At 38.3% G+C, this 22164-nt stretch overlaps 1 protein-coding gene across 1 annotated transcript in view; it reads right to left on the minus strand.

Moving 5' to 3' along the window:
• Window positions 1–344: 344 nt before the first annotated feature.
• plxnc1 (plexin C1) overlaps window positions 345–22164 on the minus strand; it is a 30888-nt gene continuing 9068 nt past the window's right edge. Inside the window, exons 17-31 of the mRNA XM_074697826.1 lie at window positions 18078–18181; window positions 17935–17976; window positions 17674–17798; window positions 17224–17422; window positions 14844–14990; window positions 9576–9744; window positions 8555–8655; window positions 6610–6685; window positions 5049–5083; window positions 4834–4926; window positions 2476–2639; window positions 2227–2374; window positions 1973–2113; window positions 1818–1892; window positions 345–482 (exon numbers count right to left, since the gene is read on the minus strand). Coding sequence (XP_074553927.1) covers window positions 378–482; window positions 1818–1892; window positions 1973–2113; window positions 2227–2374; window positions 2476–2639; window positions 4834–4926; window positions 5049–5083; window positions 6610–6685; window positions 8555–8655; window positions 9576–9744; window positions 14844–14990; window positions 17224–17422; window positions 17674–17798; window positions 17935–17976; window positions 18078–18181 — 1724 coding nt within the window. The 3' untranslated portion in view covers window positions 345–377. The remainder of the gene's footprint in view (window positions 483–1817; window positions 1893–1972; window positions 2114–2226; window positions 2375–2475; window positions 2640–4833; window positions 4927–5048; window positions 5084–6609; window positions 6686–8554; window positions 8656–9575; window positions 9745–14843; window positions 14991–17223; window positions 17423–17673; window positions 17799–17934; window positions 17977–18077; window positions 18182–22164) is intronic.

Consider the following 22164-nt stretch of genomic DNA (forward strand, 5'->3'; position numbering starts at 1 on the left):
ACATTGCACAATGTTGATACCAACTTCTGTTTTACTTGAAATGTACAGAAAAAAATATGCACAGATAAATCTTACTGTGGTTTTCTTTGTGTGTGGGCTCATGAGTCATAACAGTCAGTTTTATTTTGCATCAGAATTGTTCAAGTCATCAAAGTAGCTGGATCTTCACAGTTTGGATGCAGAATGAGACATCCATCAGTCCATCATATCTGATCAGCTGAGACTTATCTCTCTACTGAGTCATTAAAGTCCCAGAGTGCTTTGCTGGATGCTGCAGACTGTACCAAAGCCTCCTCGGTCCTCTCCTAATGGCCTCACAAGAGTTTTCTCCTCCCTGCATCTGTCATAGTTCATTTATCTGAGTAAAATTGCGGCGTTCAGTCCCAGGAGCAGCTTTTCTGACTGTCAAATAAGTTTTTCACTTCATGCAGCTGCTCAATCAGCTCAGCAGGAGCTCCGTTTTGGTCCAGCTTCTCTTTGATCTGCAGGAAAGACAAAGAAACATTTCTTAGACATGACTTATACTTCTTAGATTTCTCTGCATTCACGTGACTCTGTTTTTTTTTTCAAAGTTAGTTCAAGAAGCAACAACGCCACCAACAACTAGCAGAAAGGGTCAGTGTCTGACCAGCAGCTGCCACTGAAAGCCACCAGAGTCAATTCAGGGAACCTGTAAATTGACTTCCTTTATCTACAAAGTCAAGTGTGTATAGAGCTGGTTTCTGTAAACAAACAAAAAACCATTTTCAGATAACAACAAGAGCCCCTCTGCACCTACTTTGAGTTAAGAAGTGAACAGGAAACAGCCAAAAAGATGAAGCGAAAGAAAATCAGCGGGCCCGAAATCTCATTTCCTCTGCCAACATGCGACAAGAGGTTTCACAAATGAAGTCACTTCTAACTGTGTCGACATGCTGAATGTGTCTTTATACAGGGAGGAGCTGCAATAATGAAGGAAGCTGGGAGCATGAACCTGCTCATGAGGCAGAAAGGACACTGTCAGTCACATCCAAAAAAGGCAAAAAGAAAGACACGTGATTTTGTTATGTCAGGTTGTTTTCCATTTGGTCTTGATGTGCGTGAGGCTGTGTCCGTTCACTACAGCATACAACTTCTCAGCTTCGATTTTTTGTCTCTGGTGACTAAGACAGGTCTGATGACTTTTATGACAGATAAAAAGCTCAAAGCTTAAATCTCCAGTCCGATATTTAAAGTTCCAATTCATGGAGCTGTATCATGTAAAACTGAAACTAGGGCATTACAGTTTACAGTGTTTCAGTTCAGGCTCAGCCCACAGAACATCAGCTGATCTTTGACACATCCAGTCAGCAAAAAGCAAAGTGGGCGGTCCATGAAAACTGCTTTAGCTTTAGCTGCTTCCCCTGAAAACCACTTTCAACCCCTCTCCACCCTAGCTCTTTCTTCATGCTGTGTCTGACTGTACAAGAGTCGCATGACTTGCTGCTGATGCTCGTTCTACCCTGAGCTGCTGCTCACCAGAGAAGAGGTGTGCTCCCCCCAACCCAGGATTTTTTGTTGTTGTTGTTACTGGAGCCCCCTGCCTCTCTACATGTGAAGTGGAAGGGTAGGGAGCTCTTAGAACAGAGCCTTAAAGCCAAATATATGTATGACTTCTATTCTGAACCCTTGGGGGTCTTTGCTGCTGCTCACCCTGCCTAAGCTTTTCATACATGCACAGAGAGAAGGTGTGCTCTCCCTTCCCCAGGATTTTTTCTGTTATGGGAGCCCCCCTAACATGTGTAAAATGTAAACACATCTAACCCTGTGAGAGCACGTTCCAGACTGAAGGGACTGACCTCTGTGAAGTATGGCTTGATGAACTTGAAGAGCTCCTTGAGGGCTGCGGTCTCGTTGAACTCGTTCTCATGTTTCTGAAAGTTAAAATAAGCCCTCATCATTAACCACTGAAACTGATGATGTTTTTGGTATTTTGGGCTGAAATGAACATCACCTTTGACTCCTCTTGCAGGAAGTCCCTGAATTCTGAGTCTGTGATTGGTGGCTGGTCTTTGATCTGCTTGTAGTAAACCTTCACCTCCTGTTTGAACTTGGGGATGTCTTTGGCATAGAGGAGCTTGTTGGTTGGAGCATGCTGGAGCACATCAGTGTCAGAAATTTAGTGTTACTGAATTGTATTTTGTCTGTGATTCACATTTTATATCTGTAGTGCTTTCTTCTACTTTAAAACTTTTTTTTGGAGCCTACCTTCCCCAGCTGTATCTCACTGAGAGAAAAAGAGTCCATGAAGGCCTGAGCGATGACTGACAGACAGCCGTCCAAATTCGGGGTCTTCTCAATGTCAAAAACAAACTGTGGATTTTTGAGGATGTTGATCCAGAAGCGCAGAGGCAAACTATGTAAGAACAAGAAAACATCATTAAGGTTTGAAATTGAGTTCACATACCACATGACTTAGCTCTTGTTTACTTTTTTCTTTTTAGAACCAAGAACTACCTGTTGGTCTTCCAGATGTGCATCACATCTGGGTCAGTGATCTTCATGTTGTCTGCTTGAGTGTCCAGGAAGTCAAAGAAGTGTTTGACAGCATGCGGGGCTTTACTGTGTGGCATGCCCCAAATAGATCTGAACAGATTCTCCACAAATGAATGCACTGCCACCTGGAAGAGAAAGACTAAGAGGTTAGAGTCCTGGTCATTTTATTTTTTTTACTTATCATTCTACTTTTTACTTTCCATATTTCTTTAAACTTCTAATTTCTTATTATTATTACTATAGTGTTTGTTATTGCAATACTGCACTTTCTAATCTATTCTAGTCAATTCTAGTCAATTCTATCCAATAGTAGTTGCAGTGCACAAATAACCCTTTGAATGTTGCCTTGCTAATTGTTATCCAAAAATCATTCTCAAGACTTTAATAAACGACACACTCACACTGTTTGCACTCGTATAATATTTTAGACAAGATATTCTTGGAGAAGTAAAGTAAAGACGGATTATCTGTCTACGTGATCATAAAGATGCGCACGCATCTCGACCATAGACTGTATGATCTCGACCGCAGAAGCAGCATGTAGCTCCATTCATTCAGACGAGTTAGCGTTTCTTAAAACACTAAATTCAACTCGTTGGAAGCATTAAAATGTACTTTTTTTCTGTGGACAGCTTTTAAAAACAATACTACACAATAGAGGCAACTTCTGTCAAGTTTCGACCGTTACAGCGCAACCGATGTTTCGACGTTAATAGCGACCATGCTAACTGGTGACTTTTAGCCGACGGCAGCCGTGATTAACGGCCGAGAGTCACCATTTATCAGGGTCACACTTTACACTGATACACCAGCGACGTCTGCGTGTGTGTAATTATGTGTATTCTTTATCCAACCTCAGTTAACCAGGCTTGACTGCAAACAAGCATTAATAACTGCTGATACTCAAAATACAGATTTGACTTTGCTTATTTAATGAAAAAGTTGGTTTGGGGCTGAGGTTCTGACCAAACACGGACTCAGTATGGACGGCAAATAATGAGTGAACCTTTAAATTATGGTTAACAGAAACAGAATTTATGACCAAAGTAAAATCAGGGAATATTATGAAACAGTGTTTACATCCTGGTCTGTCACAGTCTGATAAGTGTCCACGGATAATGCAGTCATGAGCATCAAGTGAGAGTTGAGTGTCCTCTCTGGGTACACGCTGGGTTTCTCTGCTATAAAAATCAGTCCACCTAATATCTGTTCACTCGCTGATCTCTTCTGTCCCCTCACTGCTATTTCCAAACCTGGGAGCAGTTTGCTGTCCGTCAAAGGGATGACATTAAGTAAAAAAATGTGTTTTTTGGTGGTTAACTCCTCCACATCGGTTGACAAACCATTATACTCCGCAGTGCATCTGCACCCTAGTTGCACGCGCATCTGCCATTGTTGATAAACAAAAAATCCCTCTATAAATGTCAGTGAATTTCAAAGCTACTTGGAATATAAAGCTAAAAATTTGTCTACCTTTGTCTAAGAGAAAAGCTTCGGAACATTTTAATGGGGGTTTCAAAAGTCACTTATGAGCATTTCTGCCCTTATTAGATACAGAGTCAGGAAATGTGGGGAACAAATGGCCGTGTCTGGTTGACGAGGACTATAGCACATAAACGTGGGAGGTGTGCTGACTTCATCCATTAGATTTACCACCTTGACCCTTTCAGAGTCATGTAAGGCCAGAGCCAATTCAAAATTCTGTTGGCTGTGAGACGTGGTACACCCCGGACAGGTCGCCACGATTCCATTCTATTACGATTTTTGGGGTGCCGATTCGCTTTAAATTGCAAATGTTTGAAATTTATGATTTTTGAGATTTTTAGTTTCCAGACCAGTGAAAAAGTTAAATGATGATATTTCACACCCACTCTCTGACTCAAGCCTACAGTTTTGTATTGGATGCCACTAAAAAGCCAGAGTACCTGAGGGAACCATCAGCTGCACGGCCTGTAGTCACCACACTTACATGTTTTAAAGCTAATGTGCGTATGGTGATGTTGCTCCATGAGGTGGCACCAAATGTGCGTATAAGCCAGATCAAAGCTCTAAGTTCCATGTAAAAAAAGTGCAAAGCTTAGCAAACTGAAAAAAAGTTCCTTTCTGAGTGTGAAGGTGCAACAAAAGCACATTTGAAGTGTCAAATATAGACACTCTGAGCTTAATGCTGCAAACAGAGGAAGCAGACGATCTGTCTCTGACACGTTACAGAAACTGCTGCCCACAGTAAAAATAACCGTTTGCAGAGACAGGCTGTAGAATCAGTTCTGCTCTTGTGCATTTCAGAATGAAAGACTCTTTTTAACTGCTTCCTCTTGCCTTAGTGGAGAGCAGCTTGGTGAGGTGCACTTCCTTCAGCTTTAACTTCTTCCTCTCCAGGTTCCTCTGGTCCTCTTCTATGTCTGGGTCAATCTGCACGACAGAAAAAACATTTCAGCATCATATTCAGTATTTTTTTCACAGGTATGAAGTAAACAGCAGTTTTTGCATCACTGACTCATTGATCAGGTTTATATGAACAAACAGTTTCTTACCAAGTGGAAATATTTGACAGAGAAGTTTTCATCATCTGTAGGAGGAAGAAAAGAAAAACAAACACCACTGTGAGCATTTTCAGACAAAATAAGATGTATCCTCTTCTATGTTGCAGTTGGTTGATTGCTATAGATTTTTCGTATGGGTGACTTGTTAAATAATAGCCTGTCATCTTGGCTGACATGATCCCTTTGCACCAAACCTAACTTTGAATTTCAAGCTTTGTTGGAAAACCCAAGAAACTGTGCATCCAACACAAAACAATAAAAAGCACCAGTGCAAAGATGGTTTCATTTTCTGTTCCTAACTTTCAACCACATCTGACTCATCAGTCAAGTCATGTTACTTGATACCAGATCCAGTTATAGAAACCTGATGACAACTGGTTTAATGAATGGCTGCAAAAAGTGGCTGAAAGTTGAGAAAAACATCCTGATAGAAGACGCTGAGTTAGTGACTTTTTTTTTTAATGTAATAATTAACTATTTTTGGGAGCATTGATCTGTCTGTTTGTTTGTCTGTGAACATAACCCAAAAAGTAACCAAAGGCTCTGAATAAAATTTTCAGGAATTGTTTGAAACGTTCAATTTTGGTGGTGATCCGGATAACCAATAAAGGATTCTTTATCATTGTGAGATAGGGCTGTTTTCACATATGTGTATATAACTTGATGATAAATACATTGTTTTGCTTTGCAAAACAATGCAAGACAAGGTCACCATAATTTCTGACAGATGTAAAAGTACGATCCAGATCCTGGCAATATTCTGGATACTAAGATATGAAATATGTACAGGGTCATCATAATTTATAACACTGTCAGGTAACAAATTATTATACAATCCTGCAACTTACACCAAATTGTAGCAGACAGTCTGCTGAAAGGGAGTATAACATTAAAGTAGGACTAAAGTGTTGGTGACAATCACAATATGCTTGGTGGAGGCCTGCGCTCTCTGAGTGCTTTTCTAGTTGGTTTATTTGACAGGGACCATCCAAAACAAGAAAGCTGTCAAGCTAGATTTAGCGACAGAGCTAATTTTCATCTGTGGTCCCTGGGCTGGAAAATGTAAAACAAACAAACAAAAGATAAAACAAGCGTACTTGCATTCAAACAGTATATGCTCAACAATAGCCCATCACACCTCATGTCCCAACACATTTAAAATAATATTTAATTGTCTCTAGTTTGATGTAGTCAGAGGATTAACTGAGACCAGGGAAAATAAACTTCAATTTCCCACGTCAACATTTTTTAGTTGGTCTAAAGTGTAAATACAAGCTACAGACACCAATTATTACCATATATTTCTAATAAAAAATTAAGTTAATTAAATTAAGTTTGCAGTAGTGCTGGTGGACATATTTCTGCCCTGTGGACAGAGAAAGACTCCCTTCCTCTTGCTTCGACTCTCTTTGCTTCTGCTAACTCCCCACTTGCTCTGCAGATACACAAACATGACCTGTGGGTGTCTGATCTAACTCTTGTTTGTGGTTCTTGAAGGTGACTGTGTCACGTATTGGAAAAACAAAAAAAGAGATGCCTTTCTGGCCCTCACCCTTTAGACTTCCCTGTGGACTCAGAGGAGGATGGGTTTTCCTTGACAGCACTTTGATTGTTGCTCCATCAGGAACCTGAGGATGAAAAAACAGAGTCGCACTGAGGAGAAAGAAGTTTTATTTAATAAAACAACTTGTCTTTAAAGTTTCACTGCAAGTGACTTCAACCACATGTGCTGAGAGCAGGGGGCTGCAGGGAGTCTTGACGTTTCATCTTTGTTGTTGTTGAAAGTGTGTTGATTAGGTGACATGAAACCACAGTCTACCACAGAAACCAGACGATATTTCGCACTTGTCAGTAAACTGTAGAGGGGGAAGACTTCAGACCTTTAGAATTTATTTATTCTTGAACTCTTATTACAACCAGTGTTGATCAGCCAATCTGTAAATACATTGCTCTTTAATGTTCCGTCATTGTAGTTTCATTTAATTTGTAGGAAATATGATTCACAAATTAAGTTGAACTATTGGTGATGGCTGTTGGTCAACACAGTTCAGGGCACTGGGCCGTCACACATTGTATCCTGGATTTCTTTTTCTCACCTCTGATTTGACTATGACAAACAATATACACGTAGGCTGTTTTAGGCTGTCATAGGCAGTTTTCCACATACTACCTACTACTTTTGCATGTAGTATGTAGTATGACTGTTCTGTTGGGTCTGTTTTGTTGTATAGTACTCAGGTTTCCAGTCTTGGAAGATAGAGCTACAGATGATGATGTTGGTTTTTTTTTTTGCCTTATTTATAGGTGTACAGAACAATCTATGGGCAGATCTCAGCATTTAGTTATTTAGTTGATCATATCACAGCAGAATCATCATTCGTGATTTCTTTTCTTATACCAAAAGTTATATCATTTGATGAAGCTGATGAAGAAAACACTTCCATATAATCCACATATGGTGGATGTGTGTCTCGTTAGTGTTGTTGTATTGTAGTTATAATGCTGACTCATTCCAGTAGATGGCGGTAATTCACCAAAACCGTATAGACAAACTGGGTTAGTGCCGTGAATTGTGGGAAACAGTAGACTAGTCAGCAACATACTGAAAAATTTTCCGGGTATTTTGAAGTACTGCAGATTGTGCAAGTTTTTGCATACTGAAAAAAAGCCATAGTCTCACTAAAAGAGCTGTTTCCAGGATATTTTCCTCCTTGGATGTTGAAATTTTTCTTTTTTCAGTATTGAAACAGTGAAAATGATGAGAGCTTTGCATCAGCTCTCTCTGAGACAAATCTTCTCAGTCCAAAGTTAAATCTGTTGTTTGCTGAAGGAGACCATGAGTCAAAACTGGACTTTCACAGGATTTGTATTTGCATGAGCTGATATCATTTACTGTGCTAATTGTTATGACAGCCTCATCTATAGGTAGAGACAGCAACAATAACACTTAAAGCTAGAAAAGGGAAGTGCCTCAACCGACTTGTATTCACAGTTTGTTGTTTTGGCGAAGTGACACCTCGGCAGTTTCACCTTTAATACAGTCAGTCTGCAAAGTCGAGACCCTGTAACTCAGGGGTGTTAAACTCATACACCACATACCCCAATACCAGTAAGATCATAGCATAATTGACCATAAATTACACCAAATCTGAGTTTTCTCTTTGTTGTAGTGCAAAGAAACACAAACTATTATATAAAAAATCCTTATGTTTAATGAAATATCCAACCACAAAAAAAAAAAAAAAGAACAGCCTGGGGTTTGATTATTGATGATTTTAACTCTATTTTTCCACATCTGTGTAGTTATTCTGAGCATACAGACTCCCCACACCTTACAAGCTAAAGTTGGAACTTTTTTGAACATATAAAAAATAAAGTTAACCCCTACATTGTAAATGTATAACACTTGTACATGAGAAATTGCCACAGTATTACTCGTCAGTTTTTCACTACACAGAACACACTCCCCAAACTCCCCCTCAGACTCTGCCTCTTACCTTGTAATGCTTAAGTGTATTTAGCATCATCACGTCCCCGATAACCTCTGAGCTTGAATCGACCTCTTCAAGAGGGATGAATGATCCATCCTTCTCAAACTCTGGAGGAAAAAAGAGAGATAGCTCTGATAAGCCTGAAATCCTCCACAGATGAATACAGTCACCCTGAAAGTGCAACACAGTGCGGTTCATGGATGAATACTGAAATAGTAAAAAGCAAAAGCAAAAATGAAAATATCCTTTAGCAGCATCATAACAAGCACATAGAACATGATGAAAATGCAGACAACACAATCCAATGGAGACAAGACAACCAGTATGTACAACACAACTAGAGACGTCCCAATAAGTATTTTGGAAAATGTGGTCTTAGTGGAAATGCTGGAGGCTGGTGAAGAAGTGACTGATGATCAAATGTTCTCAGAATTTTTTTCACATGTGATTAATGATACAGGGTTGACTTTGCATTTAATCATGTTTCAACCATGATCATTTTTGAAACCTCATTTGAGTTACTAACAAGAAAAAAGAAAAAAGACAAAAATTACCATTGTTCCCATGGGATTTTTTCAGAAATCTTTCCTGAAAGAAAAACTCATTATTTCATTATTTTCTAATAAAGTTTATGAGGTCGAGTGAACATGGATCGTTAAGTTTTACTGACGCCTCTGATCTGATACTTACGATCAGGGTAAGGACATCCCTAAACAGAACACAAAAAATAATCACCCACAGACAACAAATACAAACACAGAAACTTAAATTGTATTCTGACAGACATATTTATACAACATAAAACACAACACAACCAAATGTGACGACACAACAGAAGAAGACAACACAACCAAAACATCCACAGTACAACCATTAAAAAAGACAATTAACTGTCATTAACACAGCAAAGTGGGCAACGAGTAGAAAAAAAAGATAACAGAAGAGTTTATAGGGTAAAGTAAGATGCATTTCTATCAGTGTATCAGTATAACAAAATACAACAACGGCAGGTAGGTCTGATTCTCACCGATAAAAACGTCTCTGAGTGCAGTGTTGTATGGGAAACCAAACTTGGCCTTGAAGGTGGACAGGATTTTCTCTTTGACTTGTTCTACTGAGTCACAGCTGAGAGCACTGACCTCCAGAGGCTCGCTGACCTCTCCATCACTGCCCACAGCGAACAGCACCTTCAGCTTCTGTAGACAACAGTGGGATGTGCATGTTAAGTTGATGGAAAGATTAAAAACACTTGCTACTTTGCTTTAACATCAACACCAACGACAACCAGCAAATCAGACAGACACAAGCTTAATGTCCATGATTATAAACAATAACTTGTTCTGGAGAAGTTGTGTGCTGGTTGTTTTTGATCGAAATGGTATATAACCAACCAACCAGTACAGGAATGTGGATGTTAACCTTGAAGGTGGACCAAAGGCATGCGGAGCTTACACCTCTAACATAAGCAATGCTCGCAAACCAATTTGACGATGTTAACCTACAGATGCTAAGATCTCATGATAAGCCGAGTTACATAAATTGTTAGTTGACTAGTCTGAAATCTTATTTCTGATTGCCAATTGGGAAATCAGTCACTGGAACATTCCAGTAAACTACCAGCAAACACCCTGCAGATGAAAACACAGCGGTGTTCCACAAGGCTCCATACTAGGTCCTCTCATAATCTTTATTATCAACTATGTCTTGCACTCCATATCAAAGGAAACTCTTTTCTTTGTTTGATACATGGATATGAAATTCTTATTAAAGATAAAGAGTGGCACAAGCTGACAGCCAGCATAAACAGTAGTTATGATGACTTAGGTGCAATGAGCTATCTCCTAATGTGAACAGAAGTGCTCATCTGAATTTTCAAGCTTGAAAATAGCCCTTCCTTTCAGGCTTATTGTCATGGCTAATGGTGCACTTAAAAAAATGCCCAAGTTCTTGAACATAATAATTGCTGACAGACTCGACAGGAAAAATATTATTGCAATGCATGCTATCAAATTACATAATCAAATATGTTGTCCAGCCATAGCACATTGGATAATGGATGATGGGTTTTATGGCAAGTGAACACTTTGTGTGGCATCTGGTGGAGAAGATCTGCTTGAAATTTGTGACAATACTTTGTAGAGGCGTTTCATTTCAGTGTAAGGTGTGTTACTTGTACAAGCTCTTCATATTGTGCAGTGCAAACAAGGGTCTATCATTGTCTATCCCTACTATTGAATAAATAAAGACGAAAGAACTGACCAATAGCCATCCACAACTTAGATAACAATCTCAGTTGTGGTAAATAGCAATCATTCACTGCACTGTGGTGTAGGTTAATGTTTCATTAGCATCTATCTTGTTTCCTTTGTGCAGTATTGTGGCTAATGGGCCAACCATCTAATGGACATGAGAGGTTGAGAGAGATGTTTGTAGGCAAGATTACATTAGTTAACAGGCTTCTGCGGCTTAGGTCAGAGAAGAGAGGAGGTGGGGAAGAGGAAATCTATAAGACAGAGGAACACAGAGTGCCGAAGATATAATACAGTGATACATTAAACACGTGTCCCGTGTTGAACAGATGAATCAGTGTTGTAGCCATGTAGACGTGCATTTTCACATACAACAATTTTAATTTTTATCTGCATCCGTGTAAACAAACTGGTATTTGCAGACGTCACATAAAATTGCTGCACTGGGAGCATAGACTGTATAAAACATGGACGTAGTCTTGCCGACGTCATCTGTCTGTTTCTGAAACGGAAAATGGAGCACAGCGGCTATAGCGGCCATAGTGGTAGTGGCAAGGGCTTTGCGTACAGCTATAGGGCGCCTGTCGGTCACGTGACCCTCAGCTGTGCCTCTATTGGGGGAGCTCACGATCTTAATATGCTCTGAATGGCTGAGTTAGAAAAAAATTCACCCCCCGTACAGTGAGTGCCAGTAGTAAAATTAGCGACTCAGACTGGAGACGTTTTTTGAACCAGGCTGTAAATAGGTTCTGCTTTGAAAATGGCTTTTTTGGCTTGGTGTGTTTGTGACTTCCGGTACTTCCCGAGCCAGCCTCAAGTGAACACACGAGAAACAGCAGATTTTAGCACTTCAGCATTGTCTCATATTCTTAGACCAGAGGTTGCCGCTTGGCTGGGAGCGGTTTGTGCTGTTGCTAGCTTAGTACTGTCAGTCATCTGATACTCACCTCAGGAAAGACTAAAATAACTGGCAGGTTTACTTGAGTAGTTAGCATGTTTCTACAATATTTAAAAATATAAAATTAAGTCCATGAAAAGTTGGTTTAAAATAGTTCATATGTCATTGTTACTTTAAATAGATACATTAAATGAACAATATTCAAAGGTATATCTTTTTTTTAAGTTATAAAGTAATCCTTTGGCTCTCTAACATAGGTAAAAGCATCTCAGTAGATATTCAAATAGCATAATTAATATCAACTTCACCCCCCAAAAAATAGAAATATTATTATTTGGAAAAAAAGTATGAAAAACTACATGAAATGACATCTGTTTGCAGTTTAGTCCCGCCCAGAAATGCAAAACAATAAATTCTGTCACTTGAACACAGCAAAACTCCCAACTTTCAAAAAATCATGTAGTTCATAGAATTTCACCACTCAGTCCAAACACCTCTGAGAGACAGGATATCCCCCGTCATCTAGGAGAGCTAGCAGGAGAACCTAGCTCCAACTCCTGTGTTGCACAATCAAATGTATGAATCAGTTCCTCTGAGTGCTCCATTAACCAACATCGCATTTAAGAAATACTGAAGTGAAACTTTGACATCAGTGCCCCGAGTAAAAGATTTTTTGCTGTTGTTCCAAAAGCTTTAACTGCCACACCCAAAGACTTCCAAAGAATGAGACTCAGTTGCTCATGTTGCATTAACTTCGATGTAATCTATGATCATGCAGCTGATTTCCTACTTGAATATACAGTATGTCCTTCAATATCTGGTTAAATTGAAACCATTTATTTTTTTGGTCAATACCCAAAGCACACCACTGGAACCCAGATTGGACAGAAAACTTTGCATTCCAGTGTTTTATTCTTTTGCCTCTGTACTTTGGTTGTGCAACACTTTGGTCATCATACATCACTTCAGAATATGCTTTACAAATAAAACCGGCTTGATTCGATCACACGTCCTCATGTCATGAACTCTTTCCAGTTCTCAGTAGCAGGGCGTGTTCAAAGACAGTCTGTTCCTACAGGCTGTGGCTTTTTGTCATTTGTTTTATCTAGCAGATGCTGAGGTGCTCGACTTCCTCAAATAGTGTGTATTCTTCGAGGGTGGGTGAATGGTTCCTTTAACAGGATGTAGCACAGCTTCAGATAATTTAACTTTATCTCCTCATCAGAATCAGCTCTCTCATGTCAGTGTTTTTTGCAAAGTCTTTCCAGCTGCAAGAAGAAACCCTGATATCACATTTTAGTATTTGCCAAATATAAAATAATTTCTCCTCTTAAGGCCAATAAACTGTTAAAGCTGAGGGCAATGCTCAATGAGAAAATCGCAAGTATTTTGTCTCCATTCACTAAGGATCAGTTATTGAGTGACCACCTCTTCTACATAACTAACCCACCTCTCGTTGCCACAACAAAGGCTCTTACTTTTTCACTCTTGATGTTTGACATTAAGCTGTTTCCTGCCAGCAGGATGAGATGAGTTACAGTTTCACTTCACTTACCAAGTGTCCTCCATGGGGTAGTTGCAATACAAAAAAATATTTTTAAAAAGTTTCTTGATAAGGATGAAAACACTGACCTTCCTTTTACAGATCAGTGTTTTAGCAATTCAAAGTCTTGTTGGTGTGCTTTGGAAACTATTTCAGAACTTTGCCAGGAAATCAGTTTGTCAATCTGTGGTAAATAAAGCTGTGTCAAACCTGTCAAAGGTGAAGCGTGTGCATGTTACAAAAGGTCTCGAAATTCACGTTAGAGGAAGTGGTTCAGCACCAACTGCTATTTCCCTGTCGTTCTGTCTCTGTTTGCACCGTGGGTGACAACCAACCAACCAACACATAATGAGGATTATGTCTTGCGAAGTTAAAGCCAGGCTTGAGTGCCCACACTCTTCAAACAGCCTCAAACTTGTCTTCTTTGTGAGTTGGTAGTACGGACACTCTGTACTTTAGAGAAAAACGTGTAAAGGCACAACTTCACAAATCTGATGACACACAAAAAAAAACAAAAAAAACAGTCTAATGTTCAGTTTTATGTAGCCACATGACTGCAATCTCTGGTTTCATCAGCTTTCGTCTGAAGACAGTACCCAGTATGTCTCTGGGAAAAATGGCAAGCTTGTCCTAATTGTTGTAATAAGTTGAGTAAAAAACAACCTTTACCTGCTTCCTCCTTTTGGTTGATTGCATTGTGTGCATGCAGGTCAATTGGCACTTTGAGAAATGAGCATGTTTCAAGTGAGTTTTTCTCTCAAAATATATATGTCATGTTGTGATGGTTTCCTTAAAAATGAGTATTTGTCTGGCCAGTCTCAGTTTCACTGTAAATCGCAAGTTAAACAGTAGCTCATTTAATCTAATAACCCCCAAAATAAAACACATTTTATGTTGATATGCCTGAAAGTAGCGGGTCTGGATGTTGCAGAAGTCATAGCACAATGATGCAGATTTTTTTAAAGTACAAAGTCAACCTTTGTCAGGCCTGTGCTGATTGTTGAGTACATTTGCCTGATGCATTCAAGGGCATCAGGAAATCCCAACACAGATCAGCTTTTTAAACATAGTATCAGGCAGATTTGTCTCTCAAACTGAATGTCTTGTATTGAATGGATTGTTAGCTGCACCAGCCTGCAGATATTTGTTTTAAGACTTAAAAAGCTCATCTGGTTGTCTTACTCATGTCCTGTTGATACACTGCGTATGTATTCTTCTGTCTTTATTTGGTTTTGTCTTTATTTTGTCTTACTGAAATTTATTAAGACACATTTTATAGCTCAAAGAAACAAAATCAGTTGCCTCATTGCAGTAAAATACATTCAACTTGCTTCTACTCTCCTCATTTTTAAATATTTAAGCATGCTGATATGTGATTGGTTGCTACTACTTGATCAACTAAGACACAGCAAAAAGTTTATAACACTTCCCATGCTAGTCTGGTCCCATTAATACAGATTTTATAGTTTCACCATCATCTGTAAAGACAGATTAATGAGTATGAAGAAAATACTCAACATGGAATTTTCTGCATGTATGGACTCGGTCTAGTGTAGGCATGTAATCTGCTTAAGTGTACATGTGTGTTTTTGTGCGAGTGTGTACCAGGGAGGTGAATTCTGGAGCTTGCCACAGCAGCCAGTCCTCGCTGAGTGTGTACAGAGCCTTCTCGGTCACACAGTCCACTGGTCCTTTAGCAGTTTGCTGCGTCAGAGCACTCACCATCAGGAAGAGATGCTGGCCAACAGTTTCCTGAAGAAAATAAGAAACAGGAAATCAGTGACACGAAAGATTGAGCGAGTGAGGCTGTGATAACTTTAAGATTTAAGATTTGTTGTAGTAGTTTCAATCACAGAAAAGTTTGTTCCTGGATTAATATTTTGTTTTTGCCTGGTTTTGGTCGCAAAACTGTTAGATGCTTCAGGTTCACGCTAATGCAACACATAGCAACAGACCTGAGTAAACACACAATGGTGGGGTTAATCTGCGATTCACATTTTAGCTTAAGATAGATAAGGTAAACAGTCAACAGGATGTGGTTCACCAAACCAATACGTGAACACCTTATTTTGGAGTAAGTGTGAACAACATTTTTTTTTTTTAACCAGCAAATTGTGAGAGAAACACTCCAACATGATTTATACACTCAAAGGTTCATCACTTAATGAAAATATGAAGCACAATTATTTTTAAAGGGGTTAAAGTAACAAGGGGACCAACACTGTGTCTCAGCTCATGTTTCTCTTCACGTATGCCTGCTATTTCCAGTGCAGCAGTTTCCTCGTACTGACAGTTATGGTAATTGTGCTTCATCACTTAGACCAACCATAAGAGTTTTTAACAGCTTTTAAAATAGCTTTAATGTTATGTAATATTAACAAGAGGTAGTAATGCTCTGGCAAAACACAAGCAGTCAGTAAAAAGTATGACACATTCGGCTGTCATACTCATGTTCTGTTGATACACAACATACACATTGTACTGTCTTTATTTTATCTTTTTGAAGTTTATTGTGACACACTTTGTCGCTCAAAGAAACATGGTTGAAAATGTATTATCATTATTTGTATAAATATTATCACCATTATTATTACTTAAAAATAATAATACAAATGATTGTTATTGTTATTATTATTATTATTATTATTATTATTGTTATTATTATTATTATTATTATTATTATTATTATTATTACCATGTGGCTCTTAGAGGTCTCTGCAAACCAAACAGCATTGCAACCTTTAACACAGCCAGGCTTTATGTATGCCTGACTCTGTCACCAATGTTATTTATTTATTTATTTATTTATTTATTTATTTATTTATTTATTTATTTTTTACAACACTAAAATCTTTATTTTGAAATATATATATATATATATATATATATATATATATATATATATATATATATATATATATATATATATATATATATATATATATATATATATATATATATATATATATATATATATTTACAGTGAGACATTCCAGTTAGCTGTTTATTTTAACACTTTATAGTTGTTTCTTCTTAGTGAACTCTTTACTATTCAGAACAGTTGTACGGCAGCTGTGTCTGTTCATGCTAGCTCATAAGAGAGGTGGCTAAACCGCTCTTACTGCTGGTTATTGTTACATTTAAACTCCCAAGTCTCTACTAAGTTTCTATTCCCATTTTAATTCAGTATGACTCGTGCTGGACAGGCGTCTGCTGAGCCTGTGTTGGGCCACACAGCCCATTTAGATTTACATACAACACCAGTACTGACAGTTGGAGTATGTGTTCTTATATCTTTTTTTCAAATTAATGATAATGAAGTTGTTGGAGCCCACAGGCGGGTTCTGGGAAAGTGGTTGGGCTGAAGTCTGAGCACAGCGCTGGTTGAGGGCAGCAGTGGCATATGCAAAGCAGAGGCAAGGACCGTGAATCCTATAGCTTAAATAGAGTGTCTAACTGGAGGGTACTTGTCAGGGGGTTGTGAGATTAGGCTTGGCAAATGTAAAAGTTAGAGTACCTGGAGTTGTCTGTTTAAGCTAGCAAACAGACGTCACTCTAAGAATAGCTGTCAATGCAGGTAGGGGTCCTTTGAAAATGCTGCTGTGCAGGACCCCTGCCTCTCCTCTCTATCAGTGTTTTGTCAAGTTAGAGCCACGATACATAGCTTTAGTCCTCCAGAACCATCTAGCTCCTCTGGCCAATCAAACCAATCCTGCTGCCACAATTTCATAGTGATGACTATACACTGGCTACTGAAGCCTGACTGCCTGTTCAGGAAAAGATCTGCAACAGAAAAGGTTTTTTTTGGCAATAGGAGGCATTAAAACTAATAATGCAAGTTGAAAGTTGAGGGAGACCGAAGTGAAAGTTTCTATTGCTTGAAGCTGCAATGAGTCATTCCAAGTGGATATCTCTAGCAAACTCAGAAATCAATCAAATATCTTTAAGAAAGAAAGAGACTAAAAGAGACACAGCAGCAACTGACCCGAAGGAAGCCGTACAGACAGATGGACATCCAGTTGGTCAGTAGTTTCTCCACGATAGACTCGGTACGTCGCAGGAGCAGTTTGGGTTGTGTGTTGCTGTTCTGCTGCATCAGATCCATCAGCAGTGCCTCCATCACCTCCGTCAGGTACAGCAAGTTGTTATGGAGTGCTACAGTCAGCAGTGATGCCATCATACACCTGGAAGAGAGTAGATCAAAATGAAGGGACAAAAGAACCTAGGAAAAAAATAATTATGAAAAGTGAACTGTTAAACAAGTACGCAAAGTCAGACTTAAATAAATTTGTTTGTTTGACAGAAATAAATTAATATGAAATGGTTAAAAGAAGTTAAGACAGAAAGTTTAAAAAACAAAAGGACAAAGGTTGGGAGTGAAATTGAATAGATTTACACAGTAAGTACTCAAACTTGTAAAAAAACAGGAACAGACTTGTGTTCGATGGTGAAGCCTTTCTGCTCCTCCAGCGCGTGCACCATGGATTTGAGGAAGAGCTGGTCCTGGATCAGTCGGGACAGAGCCTTACAAGACTCATCCAGCTCAGCCTTCACTGCATCCTGTTTGCAAGTGACATAAAAACACATTTCACTGACAGGGTCTGAATATAAAGCCATTACTGTCATTTTAAAGTGGATAATTCAATTGGACAGCTTCACCTCGTAGTTCACACATCACCAGTTATTCAAATCTTACCGGTCCAATGTCTTTGATACACATTTTCATCAAAGATTCATCCTACGAAAAAAAGGATTTATCTGGTTGTGGTTATGTGATTTAAATTTTATACAACAATAAACAACAGTAAAAAACAACAATTAACTCAAGCTGGCCTGTACCTTAGGAAAAAATATCCTGGAAGCAAAGTGCTTGTAATCCAGGAAAGGGATGGCACCAACATTTTCCATCAGGTCAGCCTTCTCCATCTGCATATCAACAAAACCTGAGGTAGACAGTTAAGCTTGGTTTAATTTTATCTACCTCCAACACATTTTCAACATATACAGTAAAACACATTTTTTAAATGCATAAATAAAGAGAAACAGGAAGTGCAACTGTGCTTCATTTTAAGTTGTGAAGCACATTTTGATAAGATATCATCAGTTTATGGTCGAGATAAAAATGAGGTAGTGAAAAAGCCAAGTCTACTTTAGTTGTCTCTTATGATAAACTTGTCTCTCAGTCTCTCTAATAATAAACTGCAGAGCTCATGTATTTACCATAACTGAGGCTTAATGAGAACAGATATATTTATTTATCTCTTGTTGACATCAACCACATGTGTGTGACAAGTCTGATATGAGAAAAAGGAACCAGTTTGGGGTATTTTACACCTCTAAAAGGAAGTGTATGCACATGTGTGTGTGTGTTTGCATGTGAGTGTGTGCTTGTGTTGGGCTTAGCTAACCAATGAGGTTAACTTCGTGTCAGGTCCAGTCATGTGCAGTTTCCACAACTCAAAACTGCCTTACTGTCAGCTCCTTAAAGTTCTAAATAGCCTCAGAAGCACAAAGACTAGCTGTTTATTTTGTTTACTAGTTAGCAAAACAGTATGCTAATGCTTGCTAAAAAAGCTTTAGCACTAAATACTATTGAATCTATTGAGATTGCCTGACAAAAAGTGTTACCATTGCCATCACATACACAGACCTTATCAATGTGACTTTTGAAACAGTGTGAATTTTGGTGCTAGATGTTGGTTTTCACCTCCTTATTGTTACCAAATTTAGCTTCTAGCCCTGTGTGCACTGGACCTGAAGAGCAGAGAAGGAATGGTGCAGCTAACGTAACCAATACTGATTCAAGAAGCACTAAACTTTCCACGTCATATTTGCATAACGGACTGTCCACCCTTATTGACTTCAGGGTCACTTTTAGAAGCTAAAATAATCTTTAAACGCACCTTCAGTTAAGGTGTTATTACCAAATTATAATTTCAGTGTGTGATGTCAAAACTGAAAATTCAACCAGTAACTAAAAAGTAACTCACTGATTCTTGAAAGTTGGGACAAAACATGTCCTACAGTGGAAAGTCTGATTAACATAAAAAATCAAGACTTTCACCATGATTGACACACTTTAAAGAGTGAATCCAAATGACCTGTGTATACCCATAAAATTTTTTTTGCAAAAATGTGTATTTTTGGGGGGAATCTTAGATAAACCTTTGATCTTAGGTTAAAAGGTCCATGTTACTGATCTTGTCCTTAGCACTTAGTCATAGTAATGACTAGCCCAAAAAGCCTTTGAAAATATCAACAATTGTAAATTAATATAAATCAATTATAAAAGAATGTTTTTAAATATATAAAACAATGTATTACGTGACCGTCAAATAATATTTTCGGTAAAAATCTGCCTATTAAAGTTTGGTCCTTAGTTTCTGTCAACTCCGTCAGATTTTTTTATAAAACCTAATTAAATCAGGGAATAGCATGGTCAGCTATGCCCCTGAGGACCCCTTGTCATCTTCTTGTCTGTGCTGAATTTAACACTACCACACATGTTCTGATAAGTTTTACATTTTTAGATCTTTTAGACCAACAATGTCAATATTCCTATGGTCACAGCTGGATCATGTCAACTCCGTCTCTCCATTATGGTGCATTTTCTTAAACAATTGTGGATTGAATTTAAGTATTTTAGTGAGGTTACTGAGACAGCTAACAGCTGGGGAAAAATTAGCTATCTGCAGTGTACAGTACATGTTTTGGAGGGAAAATGCATGCCCCTTTGTCAACCCCGTCAGACGTCAACTCCGTCAGTTTCTACATCTGACGGAGTTGACATGTAAGCTGATGGAGTTGACAAATCCACCTATTACCTCTTAATGTCCTAAATATTGTTATTTGTGAACATAGAAGAGGATTTAAATGTTTTTTCAGAGATTTATTTACACATGAATGTACATATATAGCATGCAATACATTATTTAATCATAGTGTATAACCTTCACTTCTGACTTGTAGGGAAAGGGCAGGCAGTGGTCTGGTTATTGTTTTGTAACTCTTGCTGCATTTATATGTAAAACAAGAATAATTTTTCATTATTTCTATTTTTTTAGAGAAGTATGGCTAAACAGAAATTGTCAGTTTAGGAGCAAAGAAGAAGAAATAGAGAGTACCAGTGAAAGAGAAGAGAAAAAATAAACAGTGACCAAGAGAGCAAACAAGACATGCAAGAGAAGGAAAGACAAAGGTGGAAGAAAAGAGTTCAAGACAAAAAAAGTAGAGACAGACCAATATGGATTTTTTGGGGCCAATGCCAATACTGATTATTAGTGGGCAAGGAGGCGGATAACTGATATTTGAAGCCGATATTAATCTGCTGTTGAAGCAAAAATATTGGCATAAAAAATTTGAGCAATACAAACTCCAACATTTCTGCATTCAAATGCCTTCAAGCATGTTTATTAAACAGCTCCCAGGCTCAGCAGCATGTTTTATAAAGTTAAATGGAAACTTAAAAAAAAATAAACCGCTAAAGTTTTCTACAGTAAACAAAGTTGTCACAATTTCAATGTAACTGCAATAAAACTTGAAAGAATTGAGTTTGTGCTGCCTTTTACAGGCATGTTATGCAGTTGAATTAATTTTCTGTTTAGTTTTCACATGACTGATTTTTAAGGTTTTGACCATCTAGGGCTTCCATAGCGTAGACGGAGAAATTCTGTGCAGAGAAGCATCAACAAGCAGCTCCTGAATGTCTGCAGTTGAAAACATTTCTTATCATTTTTAAGAGGCAGAAAAACTTTTTTCCTGTGGGTATTGATAAGAGGAGTGATTGATTGAGTTGTGTCACTGCCATTGACGTCTATAGACGTCATTTTGACATTGAACGTCGAACGCCATTGACGTCTTTAGACGTCAATTATGTTTGACGGCTGGCAGTATGAAGCTCTTTGCTCTGAAAACGGCTGGCAGTGAATGAGTTAAAATAGGCTCATAGACAGTAAGATAGTCACAATGCTAAGTGCGGTTGCATTAGAGCTGCAACAACAGTTTTGAATGGGTTTCATATCGGCCGTCGGATTACAAAAAGGCCAAAGCCGATATGCCCCAAAATGCCATATATCGGCCCCGATAATCGGCCAGGCCAATAATCAGTCTATCCCATGGCCCAACAGCAAGGGTTCAACCTAAGCTTAACAGCAAGGATGTCTGTTTCTGCCCAGTTGAAGACATCACAGTGAAAATAACGAGAAATGCAATACCAGTCAGATCGAGAACACGTGAGATCTACAGCATAGCCCCTGATGTGGTAGACTTCATAGAGCATGAGCATGTCCAATGTCTGATACTGTGTATGTAGTGTTTAGTTAAAATTAAGTGCAGTATGTACAATTAAAGGTCAGTGGTTAGTTCTAAATCTGTTGTGCACACAAAAGATATTTGTTCATCAATCTCCAATCTCCTGCACACATTTTTTCAACACTGTCAGTTTTTTGTCAACTCCGTCAGACCTTGGTCAACACCGTCAGATGTATGTTTTTGTGAATTTTGATAAAATAAAATGAAATATTTCTTCAGTATATGTTGTTAATGTATTACAGAACCCACAGAGCTACATCCTCTAATCCCTTACTTATTTAAGAAAATTGCCTTTATGATCATAAAATTAAAAACAAAGTTTGAAAATCCCAATATTTGGAAAACTGGGTTTTCAAAATGATCTGAAATCACAACGTAATGTTACATACTAAATATTTTTGCATACCAGAGTATCTAAGCACAATTACCACATAATTTGGTCCTTTAGATTCTTGTTGATCTGATAGAATTAAAATTGCATACTTTTAAGTATGTCTGACGGAGTTGATAAAAATTGGGTTCTAAAGGGAAACATGTTTATTTGTTAAAAATCAATTTTTATTTAGAACCTGTTCCTTTACATGGCTATTTAGATAAGCCCCTTCTCTTCAAAAAT

Source organism: Halichoeres trimaculatus, unplaced genomic scaffold (genome assembly GCF_033239565.1).
Source record: "Halichoeres trimaculatus isolate MK-OKI-2021-1 unplaced genomic scaffold, fHalTri1.1 fHalTri1_scaffold_21, whole genome shotgun sequence".
NCBI classification, from domain to species: Eukaryota; Metazoa; Chordata; class Actinopteri; order Labriformes; family Labridae; genus Halichoeres; species Halichoeres trimaculatus.